The sequence below is a fragment of the Eurypyga helias genome, unplaced genomic scaffold (assembly GCF_000690775.1).
Source record: "Eurypyga helias isolate BGI_N326 unplaced genomic scaffold, ASM69077v1 scaffold373, whole genome shotgun sequence".
Classification (NCBI taxonomy): Eukaryota; Metazoa; Chordata; class Aves; order Eurypygiformes; family Eurypygidae; genus Eurypyga; species Eurypyga helias.
Window position 1 is genome coordinate 19,506 of NW_010240295.1, and position 12,699 is coordinate 32,204.

The window sequence follows — 12,699 nt, forward strand, 5'->3', positions numbered from 1 at the left end:
CTCTTCTGCCAAGTGACGAGAAGAAACAGCCTCAAGTTGCACCAGGGGAGGTTTAGATTCGATATTAGGAAAAATTTCTTCACTGAAAGGGTTGTCAGGGACTAAAACAGGCTACATAGGCAGGTGATTGAGTCACCATCCCTGGAGGTATTGAAGAAAAGTGGATGAGGTACTTTAGGGACATGTTTTAGTGGTGGACTTGGCAGTGCTGGGTTAATGGTTGGACTTGATGATTTTAAAGGTCTTTTCCAACCTAAAAGAATCAATGATTCTAATGACTCTACAGCTACAGCTGCAACTGTCAGGCTAGAATATAGATTAGATTTTTTTTTTTGTCTTTGCAACCTGACAGTAATTCTGTACTGACAAAGCCCATGCACAGTCTTCCAGTATGGTTGGACCTGTTACTCTTTCTGATAATGGCTGAGGATTATGTTTGCTTCTGTCATGACTGCTTTGTGGTGGAAGCTTAGTTACCCTTTGTCAGCTAATGCATTCAGGTCTTTCCTCATTATAGCTGAGCCTGTTCTTCAGCTGAGACTGAGGAGCCTTCATCTTGCTGCAGCAAGTTGCATTACTTCCCTTCAGTGTGTGACTTCACATGCTGTTTATTATGTTCCATCACAAGCCCCATTTCTTTGCTCTAGTAAAAATTACCACTTACAGCTGCTCACAGTGCACCCTAAGCCTGCTCTTTGTTGCAGAACAGTTGGAAAAAGCAACTACTTCTACCAGGACACTGGAAGGGATAGGGTGAGATGTGAAGAGTGGCATTATGTTCTTTCCATTATGTTCACCACAACCCTTTTGTCTCTTGGACCTGAAAGGGAACATTCTTCCCTCCAGCCATGACCTTACTGGCTTCACTGTACCATTTTCCCATGAAGCTGGTGTGTCACACTTCTAACATGTGCTATGTAATTCCTTGCCCAGATTGAAGGACTTCTGTTTGATCCCTTCCTCCAGTCAAAACCAAACTTTGCATCTGTATGACTGAAGAGAGGGAAGATGAATTCCAGTTTCCTAACAGGCTGAAAATAAATGTCATGGTAATTTTGCTCCCCTTTCCTAGGGGTTTTATAACTCAGAGAAAACTTGAACCCCAGAAAGGGCAACAACTACCCTCTTTGTGCTTTTGCAGCTTGCTCTGGGATACCAGCTCTGACTCAGCTTTTTCATACCAGTCGTTTGACTCACTGGATAGCTTTAGAAGAGAGTTGTAAATAAATCCTGTGCTCTTATTTGTAGGCTGAGGAATAGGAGGACTTGGGGACTCCCATGGAGACTCTAAAACTTATGCATTTATAATGCAGCTCTAACTAGATTATTTTGCAATCTAAAACTTACTTCATCAAACAGAACAGATACAAATGATTCTAACAATTCTTCTCCAGAGAAATGGAGAAAATGACTGATTCAGATTTGGCTCTGATAGCAGATCTTTATTTCCCTGCTGATACAGTGATAGTTTCCATCTTTATACTGTGATGAAAGGAGCATTGTTGAGTCTTGACTTGGTCCCCTGTCAGCTTCTCATAAGAACTGGGTAGAGAAAGCCTCACTGGACTCTCTGTTCCAGCAGCTGGAAGTCTGTTTCTCAATGTACATACTGCACACTCATCTGTTTCCAGGCCCAAAATTTTTGTAGTATTTTGCCTCCTGCTATTTTAAATGCCATGGTTTGCGTTCTTCTTCTTTGACATGACAGGTAAGCATAGGCAGGGCTCCAGTGACTGCCTGAAGTAATTTGTGTGTAAAGCAGTGCAATGCCTTCAGAGTCACTGCTGTCAACAATGAGAAAGTAATGAAAAGCTCCAGGACTGGTCCCAGCTTCCACAATTGGTCAAAAATCTCTCCAGTAGTTGACAAATATGTTTATCTTTTATTGTGTGAGTCACAGCTCCTATCTGTTGCCAAGTGACGACAGCCCCGGGTCAGTGCTAGGTTAGTGTAGCAGGATGTGTGATAATTCCCAGTGCAGTGAACTGACCACTTAGCTAACATGTGAGGTACCTCTGTGAGATGCCTTACACTTCTTCATCAAGGACTCCTTTTTAAAAACAAAACTTTAGTAGCCTTTCTGCCCTCTTCTACTTTAGCAAACATCTGTGAGGTGTTGAGGACAAATGGTTTCTTGTAAAATGTTAATAAGAAGACTTAACACCAGTGAAAGGGGAGATCTTGGCAAAAAAAAAATCCCAACACCCAAACTAAAAAACTCAGTTTCCTTGTTTTTTCTCTTCTGTATACTTTCACAGCTATTATTATTTCCCTATAAACTTACTATGAGCTTCAGACTTGCAGAGGGAAATTCAAATTTTATCTCCTCTTGTACATCTGACCTGCAGCTGTTGAATACGTTGTAAACCACTGCCAGATGGGCACACACAATTGTGACATTCCTCAGCGCGCTCAGTGTGTGTACACCGGAGGGTCCGCCTACATCTGCGCATGCCTCCCTGGCTTCTCCGGAGATGGCCGTGCCTGTGAGGGTGGGTAGCACCGTGTTATGGGGTTTCTATACTCTCTGTTGCACAACTTGGCTGGTCATGGCAATGTCCTGTATTTGCTTGTGATGAAGTGGGAAATTTCATAGCTTAAATCCTTCAGGCTGGCATGACATTAAACTTTCCTCTCCTCAAGTATTTGAGCTACAGAAGGTCCAAGGTGAGGTAAAGGCCGAAATTGCAGTAGTTGCAGTTAGCAGAGCAGATCTTCATTGGCTGGAACTGTTGGCACTGTGTTGGCTTATATTGCTGATGTGGCATGTGATGGCACCTGCTGCTCAGACTGTGTAAAGTTAGTTATATTGTGTTTCATGTCAGTTGCAGTCTGAGACAGAACCTAAAATACATGCATGCTTTTTTCTTTCTCCTTTGCATTTCTGTATTAGTTACTCTTCCGAAGGTCTGTAATTCCAATCAGATATCCTAAAATAGGACCCTGACAGTAATATGGCAGGTTTGCACTTGAATTCATTGCTCTCATTTGTCCATCAGGAGGAACAGTTATCTGAGATTGATCTTTTCTTTTACAGATGTAGATGAATGTCAACAAGGCCAATGTCATCCAGATGCTTTCTGCTACAACACGCCGGGGTCCTTCAGCTGCCATTGTAAGGCAGGTTATCGTGGGGATGGTTTCCGGTGTGTGTTAGGAGGTAAAATTCTATAGTTCTTGAAAGTTGGACCAGAAATGTAATTTGGGAATTGGAGGATATACATTAATTTGGTTTCTCTCTGGAACATATAGTATGTCGTCTTATTGGGGTCTTTTATTCTCTTTCAAGTTCTGAACTTCACCAAGCTTGTGTCAAGCTTGACTGTTACCACTTTTCCATGATACCCTGGTTTATTTTGTTTGTTGTATCCTCGTCAGTTCTCAGCCCCAAACCGATACTATCTTTTGAAGTTGCCTTATGTAAAAATTTGACTACAGATTGATTTGGTTTGAATACACAGTGGTCACTTACCATAAAACATCTGAAACTGTTGGCAATGTAAATGAAATGCAACAGTTACAGGAGAAAAGTGAAGGATGTGACCAAAGTACCTGCACTATTTTCTTCAGTGGGATCTAGATGCCTACCTGCCACGTATAGCTAGCAAGAGTCCAGAAAGGCTGTCTGCAGTTTCTAGCTAGAACTTAGTTATTTCTGTATTTACCCTGCTTGTTCTTAATTTACCAGAAAGTTCTTTATCCTCCCACAGCTGGATTCTTGTGTTGTAGTTTGGGCCTTGAAGTATGAAACTCCTGATCTTGGAAGTATGCTTAAAAAAAAAAGGAAGTAAAGAACACTGAAGTACAAAGTAGCATTGTTATAGTTACTTTCATTCAAAAGTGTGACAAACCGTTGAGACGGCAGCGCTCAGGTTTTGCAGAATGGTGAATGCTTTCACCCAGAAAGTGAAGCCTGACTTCTGAATATATTCAACCCAATTTTCCTGCTTCTAAAACTCTTGCTGTTGGGCAAAAGACCCTTGACCTCTCAACAGACAAACTCAAACTGTGCAGCCAAGTGTAAGAAAGGCATAGGCCAAAGGGAAAGAAAGCAAGAAGCAGTATGACTGAGGAGGGAGGCCGTCTTTGTAATTCAGCTTCTGCACTTCTTAATGATGTCCAAAGTATTTGATGATTCAAAATCGAGATTTTTTTTTTTTTTTTTTTCCCCATAATGCATGTGCTGTCTTTAAAAGTGCACGTTTTCTGCATGGCACAGGATTACTACCTGATGCATTCCTTCTTTTGCCACTAATTCCCTGATTCTGAAGTTCTTACCTCTTTTGCACAATTGGATACGCGTCTTAAAACTGAAAGGCAAAGGATCACTTACAGGAAAGGCATAAAAAATTTGCAGTGTTCTTTCTGGTTTTAGATCATACTTACATGATGCTTTATCATGTGTTCAAAACCACGTTACATCAAATCACCCAGTGCTTGTACAGTTCTATCTCAGGTAAATTGTAGGAGGTTTTGATTTTGAAGCTCTAGCTTTTGCCACTTTGCCAGTCTTTGAATATTATTTTTAACTAACTTTTCATGCATTAATGCCCATGTGTATTTTCATTTTATGCCAAATGAATGATGAACTACCTCATGTTTTGACCTGTGTCAGAATATTTAGCCAACCAACTAGCTGATAACACCAGGATTATTACTCCTGGAGGAGAAAATGGATGCGAATAAGTTGAATCAAAATCAAACCTTAAAGCTTCCAGTTCTTCAGGAAGAATTGTAGAAGCAGGATTACTGCTTTCATGTCTGGCACATCCCCTTTGACGCTGAAACAGGAGGTTTGTTAGAAAGGTACTTGAATTCCACCAATTAACTTTATTACCTGGACAAAAATATGTGATAGCATATTTAAGTGGGTTTTTTTGTTGAGAACAACACCTTTTCACATGTGGTGGTTAGTGTGTCTACTAAACAGCTAAGCACAGGGAACTGTTTTGCAGTAGCTTTGTGTTATTTTTTTTCTGCTTACCTTGTACATTTCTTGACTTTCCATACTCAACAGTTGTATCTTGAATGGGAATATTTCCATGTCACAGCTTTAACGGTAGTAACACAATTATTTGGATTTTTGTTGGCTCTGCTGTTTTAGTGGGTGGGCATCTGCCAGGTTTTGTTAGATTTCATACATGCCTCTGTTTTTTGGTGCATTTTTTTAATGCTGTTTTGTACTACCAGTAGAAGACATGCTTTAGAAACACTTGTATCGATTGTCTCTGCTCATGAAATGCCCAGAGCAGAAAAAGATCTGTGTAGATAAGACTCTCACTTTTGCTCAGTTTTGACTAAGTGCAGGGTATCTGTAATGCTCTGCTAGTCTGCAGCAATGGCAGTGTTTACAACAAACTTAGCTACTCCTCCCTTGGAGAGTTAACAGAACAATAGCTGCCCTTGGGTCGTCATCTGTTGCTAAAGCTTTAGTACTTTTAAAGTGGATGTATCCAAAAGTAATCATTGCCAGGAGATAAAATCAAAATATACTTTCTGAAGCCTAGCAAAAAGCAGCTTAGTTTACTTTAGCACCCAATTTGTAAAGTAAGTTGCTTCAGAATGGAGATTCCAGCTGAGGCTGTATTGTATTCAGCTGTAATTAGAGACCTTCTTCCCCTTTTTACTCACGAAGGTTTTGATCTAATTAGCCTCAGTCAAGTCACTGAAGCCTTTGCTGGTTGTTAGCAGCATGGAAGTTTCATTCATCCGAATACTCAGTTCTTTTTGCTGTATCCTTTTCCAATCCAATTGCTTGCTTGTTTGGTTTCTTTATTATTCTATGAAACCTACTGCTGACCCTTGCCTCTGCTGAACAGCAACTCCTGTTGCTGTTCCTGTAGTCTAATAAGTAAAACGGATTTGAGTCACACACAAGAGAATGTCTGTAGGAGTGAACCAGCAGATTAATGAAAGAGTTAATGATGGTGGAATGTCCCGCTGCTCACAGCTATTAAGAAAGTCTGTACTTCATTATTTCCTCACGCTTCATTTTTCCATTTCAAAAAACCAGATGTCTGAGTGTTTCTACCCCTGCAGACCCCAGACACTGTTTACTAAACAGAAACAAATCTAGATTCTTGGAACTAGGGGTCTGACTGTTGAGAGCCATTCGCTGCTCCTCTTAATACAATCCATTTCACATGAGAAATGCACTTAACAGGGCAACACAAAGTGAAGGATTACAAAGGAAAATGAAACGACAAAGGGAAGTGTGTTATTTTTTTTGTGTGGTTTTTTTCCTCTTCTTTTGTTGGCAGTGTCTGAGAACAGCAATTAAGGATGTCATTATAACTCCTTGTGATATGTAGGAGATAAAGTGATCCACATAGGAAATCAAAAAGTACTCTTTGATTACATACTGATTCTGGACACAGTTTTAAATCACCTCTGGTTTTAGCTTGTGAATGAAAGCCTGTTTGAGTAGTTATATCAGATCTTTAAAAATTTTTGAGTCCTGTTACAGAACTAATTGAATTTGGTTTAGTGTATGAGACTGTAATCCCCCTGCAAAATGGAAGGGAAGAAGTCTTATATGTCTCCGTTTCTCATCCTGTTTTCTCAGCCTCCAACTATTTTTTTTTTTTTTAAGTCCATAAATCTTCTGCAGTGCTGCTGCAAGAGCTTTCCTTAATGACCAAAAAAGACTTTGAATGTTTGTACGTGGCTTTAGGGGATGTTTTGTCCATTCAGTTTGTTTCTTCACTTATGTGTGAAATGTGTATGTGTATGTTTCACCTGACCCACTTTCCATACCCATGGAATTTCCATTTCATGTTTTCAAGTTCCATTATATATTTCAGTGATGTTTAAATTCTGGATTGCTACTGGTAGTTTATGAAACGACTGGAAAAAAATATGTTTAAAACATTAAATACAAATTTGTTTTTTCCAAGGAAGGGTGTAGATTTAGCTTGAGTTCAGGAAACACTGTTGTATGTATCTAGTCTGACCTGAGTCCTGTGCTTCACAGAAAGTAACTTCATCATCAGATCTCTGTTATGCACTACAGCTTCTCTCAGGAGAAGAAAACTTCTATACACTGGTTCAGTTTTTCACTATCCTTTTGAACCATGGTTATCAGAGCTGGACCCAGTATTCCCTGAATCATCCCCACAGTCCCACATTGCTTCTCTATACCTGCATGGTGCTCCCTGTGTATCTGCTGAATTCTTATTTATACCCCCTCACAATCCCTAAAGCATTGAGCTGGATACTGGCAGCTTAACTGCTCGCAATTATCTGCCGATAGCTTTTTTTTTTTTTTTGGTTGTGGTTTCCAAGATAGACTCCTCTTTTAGTGGCTGGTCTACACAGTGTATTCCAAGAAGTGTGAGTATTTGACTGTGTGAGTCTACTTGTTGATTTTAATGAGCTTGGTTTATCTAGTGATGAGGTCCCATCCTTCTCATGTTTTGTGGCCTGTTCCTTTTCCAAAAATGATGCAACCTATGGTGGTGTATTTTCCTCTGGAATCCTAATGAAGGAATTAAATTCCTTAGTAAGGAAATTTAAAACCAATCTAAGCTAATATGGGAACTTACTAGAAATACCAATACTTCATATCATTTGTCCAGTGAGGTGATTTTTCAGTTTTTAATCATTTATCAAATTAAGGTAGCCCACAGTATGGTTCTTTGTTTTGAAAATTATACTGTCCTGTAGGCATGAGAGTGCCATAGTGAGACGCAAAGCTATTAGGTCAGTGTGTTACCTTCTCCAGCCTAGCATCAACTGCACTAAGAAGCAGTGAGAATGGGTTTTAATTCCATTTTATAACAAACACCCATTAGTTACGTTTAGATACTGAAAAGTGTTGGTCCTATCGTTAATAGAAGGCTGTTGCTACCCACCCCTTTCCTGCATCACCAAAGATTACCCAGGTCTTGCTCTTTACTCTGTTTTTTTCATGTCTGGCAGTATGAACTACCCCTAGTGTATACCACTTTTCTCATCAATGACATGATCAGAGAACTCTACTAATGTTAATTGTTCTGCATCTTTGAAGGGTCTTGACTGGATGAGTTATTACTGTATTTATATTAAAGGAAGAGCACTAAGAACCCTCCTTTAGGCGGCTGTACTGAAGGAAAGTTACTAGCCATAAAGTTTGCGCCTGGAAGCTGGCTTACAAAGTACCTCTTGTACTACCTAAATAGTTGCCAATTCTTTGTCTAACTTGTGTTGTTAGCTCATTAAGGCAGGGAATGTGCTTTATTTACTGTGTCAGTCTCAACCTCCGAACTCTCTCATAGCTAGCCTCATTTCAGACGGTTAATTAATGCAATTTAAAGCTTGCAAAATCAGAACATCTTCTCTTAAGCATACTGAGTACAATGTGTGACTCTATAAGCAGACTGTTTATCCCAACCAGCTGTTATCTGTATCTAAGCTTACTGTGCCTTCACTGCTGAATAGGCTACAGCACTGGACTGGGATTCAACTCACTCTTTTGTAAGTGTCTCTGAACTGTAAGCAGAGTAATCCTGCTCATGATTCAGAGGTAAGGAGGGGAAGAAATACAGTATGGATTCCAAATGCCTGGTTTGGACTGTCATAACTAGTTTAGGGGCTTGGTTTGGTTTATAAATTATAATAGTGGCTAAATTCATGTCAGTGAGTTGAAATGAGTTTAATGTTGAAGGACAATTTAAAATGATTGAGAAAGCACAGATAAACATGGTAACACTGTGTTTATCACTTTTCAGAATGTTTCTTTAACGTAGATAACTTATCACACTTGATATTGTTAAAGAAGTTTATGACAAATACAGGAGACTTCCAGGAGCACAGAAGCAGTAAAATACATAGTTATTCCTAAAAGTGAGTGGCAATAGGATATTTGACACATTTTTATGCAACTGAAAAATCAATGTTGATGGGATTTTTTAGAAAGAACAAATCTCATTCTCTGCCTTCTAGAAACTGAGTACTGATTTTGAAAATTAATTTGTTTGACTAGTCTCTTGACTTTAATGGGACTCGTTGCATAAGCAGACCATTTGTGAGATTAGTCTTGATCATTGCAACATAAGTACTCTTCTGAAATTCAGTCAGTATTCCTGTGTAACATCTGAAAATATAAATGCGAACATTGTCTTGAAATTAGAATGGACATTGGTATTTCAAGCTTCCAGTAATACAAATAGATTTTATGTAGTACAGCTGGGTCCTATCTGAGTGTATATACACTCCTTTGTATAATTCATATTTGCTAACTCGTTTTCATAAAGTTGATCTAGTCTGTTGATTTAAAAAACTTGTAAGCTCTTGGGTATTTTTAATTCTGGGACTTTCGGATGGGAAGGAAAAAAGACCAGCTTCTACATTTGTTTTTATATCCCACTGAGGAGGAGCTAATAGTGGATCTCAAAGATGACATGAATGCAATGAAGATTTTGTTCTGCAATGAGCAAAAGCAGAGTGGGCCAGTTTACCAAAACTCTGTTTCCCCCTGCCTTCTCTTGTGAGTGGTGCATGTAATTAGGTCTTAAAAAAAAAAAAAACCACACCACCTAGAAAACAAGTATAACAAAACTATCCGGTTATTGGAATCAACATTTCTTTTTACCTGCATACTGCGTAGTGCATTGAATACATGCAGACAGAATTTGAGCTAGATAATGGAGACTTTCCTTCAGGGTCTGATTTTGTAGATTGAGTCAAGGCTCTCCGCCACCCACATTAAAGCTAATGCCAAATATTTCAGTTGTTTAGAGTGAGCTGTTCTCCAGACATTTATATTTCTCTAATTGTGTCCAGGTGCATGAAACTTGTCCAAAGCTTTTCCTTGCATAACTAGTTTAAATAATAATAAAAAAATTACCCTTCTTTTTTTGTATTTGTGTGATTTACACCACAGTAGTCTCTGGACATGTGGGATTAGCTTTTTGCTCAGCTGGGCCTGGTGTAGTCTGAACCACGCATAGCTAATGCTGTCCACCAGGCAATGAGAAAACAACGATAGAATAAATGGAAGTGTAATGCTAGAAGTGTAATGCCTCTTCAGGAGGCAGTTTGTGACAAATATTTCTAACTGTCTGTGGAAATCATTGGCAGGAGAAAGGTAGTCCCCCATAATTACAGCTCTTTCTCACCCAGTGCACAGAACCCTTCAGGGGTCTTGAGTACAACGTAAACCTAAGGCAGATTTCTCTGTCCAGAGAAGGAAAAAGATTATTTTTATTGTATTCTTTCAGTTTCATTATGTTTGACATCTGGAAGGATATGTTGATCCACATGACATTCCCTGTTGCATGACACATAATACCATAAGATGATGTATATTATAGTCAAGACTGTTTTGTAAAATTGAAACCAAAAGAACCAAATCCCTGAATCTCCTGATGATCTGGAAAGTTAGTCTTTCCTCTGTAAACTTTAAAGTAATATATACACATGTGGTATAGCCAGTGTGCATCATATGTTTCTCTGTGTACATAGTGGTATTCCTGTTTTCTGTATAGCCTTACTTATGTGCTTTACTCAGGGACTGGACAATCCTTCCTTGCAATTCCTTTCTCATGTCCAAAAATATCAAATGAGTGCTCAAACTGATGACCAAACTCTAAAAATCTAATATACGTCAAAATAATTAGTTGTTTCACTTCCTGGGTTTTGTAGGGAACTTGGCATCTGCCTCATATTGTGGTTTTCTCCTGTGAGTCTGAAGGGAAACTTGACTTTTAACATTACAAAAAACACCCTTTCTCCATTTTATGGCCTGGCTTATTAGTCACATTTTAAGGCGCATGGATCCTTGACAAATGAGTAGACGCTGGATTCGGAAGTTGGACAGAGTGTTCCTGCTAATGTGCTTCAAGGAGAAAGATGGTGTTGCTTCTGTTTATGATGCTTCAATGTAGGAAGCTGCAAGGGGGCTGTCTGTTATGTGTTAAACTAGATGGTTGTCGTGGTTTAGGCCCAGACAGCAACCAAGCACCATGCAGCCACTTGCTCGCTTCTTGTCCTGGTGGGTCGGGGAGGGGAGGAGAAAATACCAGGAAAGGCTTGTGGGTTGAGACCAGGACAGGGAGGGATCACTCACTAGTTATGGTCACGGGCAAAAGAGACTTCTCTTGGGGAAGAAATGAATTTAATTTGTTACCAGTCCAACTGGAGTAGGATAACCAAATCTTAAAAACACCTTCCCCTCATCCATCCCTTCTTCCCAGGCTCAGCTTTGCTCCCCATTTCTCTACCTCTTCCCCACCATTGGTGCAGGGGAGTGGAGAATGGGGTTTGTGGTCAGTCCATCACATGTGGTCTCTGTTGCTCCTTCTTCCCCAGGGGGAGGGATCCTCGCACTCCTCCCCCTGCTCTAGTGTGCAGTTCCTCCCACGGGCTGCTGTTCTTCACAAACTGTTTCAGCATGGCTCCCTTCCCCAGCATCCAGTCCTTCAGGAGCAGCCTGCTCCAGCACAGGCTTCCCAGGGAGTCACAGACTCCTTTGGGTCAGCCACCTGCTCTGGTGTAGGGTCCTCCCCAGGCTGCAGGGGGGAACTCTGCTCCCCCCTGACCCTCCATGGCTGCAGGGGCACAGCCTGTCCTCTCACCATGGGCTGCAAGGGAACCTCTGCTCTGTTGGTCCTCCTTCCCTCCTCTCTTCACTGACCCTGGTGCTTACCTGAGTGTCTCTCCCACCCCCCTCCTCTCTCTGCTGACGGTTTTCTTTGTTTTCCCTCTTAACTCTGTTAATCCCAAAGGCACTGACTTCTAGCAGCTTCTCCCTGCTACCAAACTCCCCCCAACAAACCTGATACAACAGTGAAAGATAAAATGACATAAGTTTAAGGCAATTGTGTCACATTTACAAGGGGCAGACTGTTCTCGAAGGTGCGCTGAAGGCATGTGCCTTCAAGGTTTGTAACAGTGGCGTGTTCCTCCAGCAGTAAGAATACTTAGATTATAAGAGGTCAGGATACATTAACTGTTAATGGAACATAGTTATTAATTAAAACAGAAATATTCACTGGTCTGTTGGGGTTTTTTGTTGTTTGTTTGTGTGTTGTGTTTTTTGTGGGTGTCGTTTTGTTTTGTTGGTTTTTTTCCCCCCCCAGAAGCGGAAAAGACCAAATGCCAGCGGGAACGAGAAGTAGCTCTTGGAAGTGGAGGCACTTTCTTCCCAAGGGAGATAAGAGTTGGTCATTTCATTCCCCAGTGTGATGAGCATGGGAATTACCTACCCACTCAGTGCCATGCTAGCAGTGGATATTGCTGGTGTGTGGATAGGGACGGAAATGAGATTGATGGCACCAGAAGTGGCCCAGGAGTTCAACCGCCATGTAAGTGGCTGGAGCACTTGTTTCTTCTGGGTATCTCTCCACCTGAATGCACTGTATTGCAAATGTGGGGCTAAGTCATGTCCCTGAGATAGAGCACTGACTTGGAGCAATGCAGGTCTTCGCTGTCCCGGTGACAGTATGTCTTGTGCTGCAGCCCTTCGGTTAACTCCAGCATACAGTTTTAATTCAGCCAGGTCGTCTGTGTGACTGGTGAGCCTCTGAATAAGACGACGGTTCTCTAACTTCTTCCCTGCTTTGAAACTGGGGGGGGCACTATAGTCTCTGCCCCCTGGGAGTGGCAGCAAATTGAAATGTGTGGTACCAGACTTGCCTCAGGAAATGAAGGATGTTCCTTCCTACATCTTCGTCGCTTCAGCTGCAAAATAAGATAGGTTTTTCTAAACGTTTGAAGGAA

At 40.8% G+C, this 12,699-nt stretch overlaps 1 protein-coding gene across 1 annotated transcript in view; it reads left to right on the plus strand.

Moving 5' to 3' along the window:
* The window catches only part of NID1 (nidogen 1), a gene marked incomplete at its 5' end in the record, with an annotated part of 47,223 nt that overhangs the window by 18,994 nt on the left and 15,530 nt on the right, over positions 1-12,699 (plus strand). Inside the window, 3 exon segments of the mRNA XM_010148384.1 lie at positions 2,349-2,492; positions 3,038-3,160; positions 12,060-12,284. Of these exon segments, the coding sequence (XP_010146686.1) occupies positions 2,349-2,492; positions 3,038-3,160; positions 12,060-12,284 (492 nt within the window).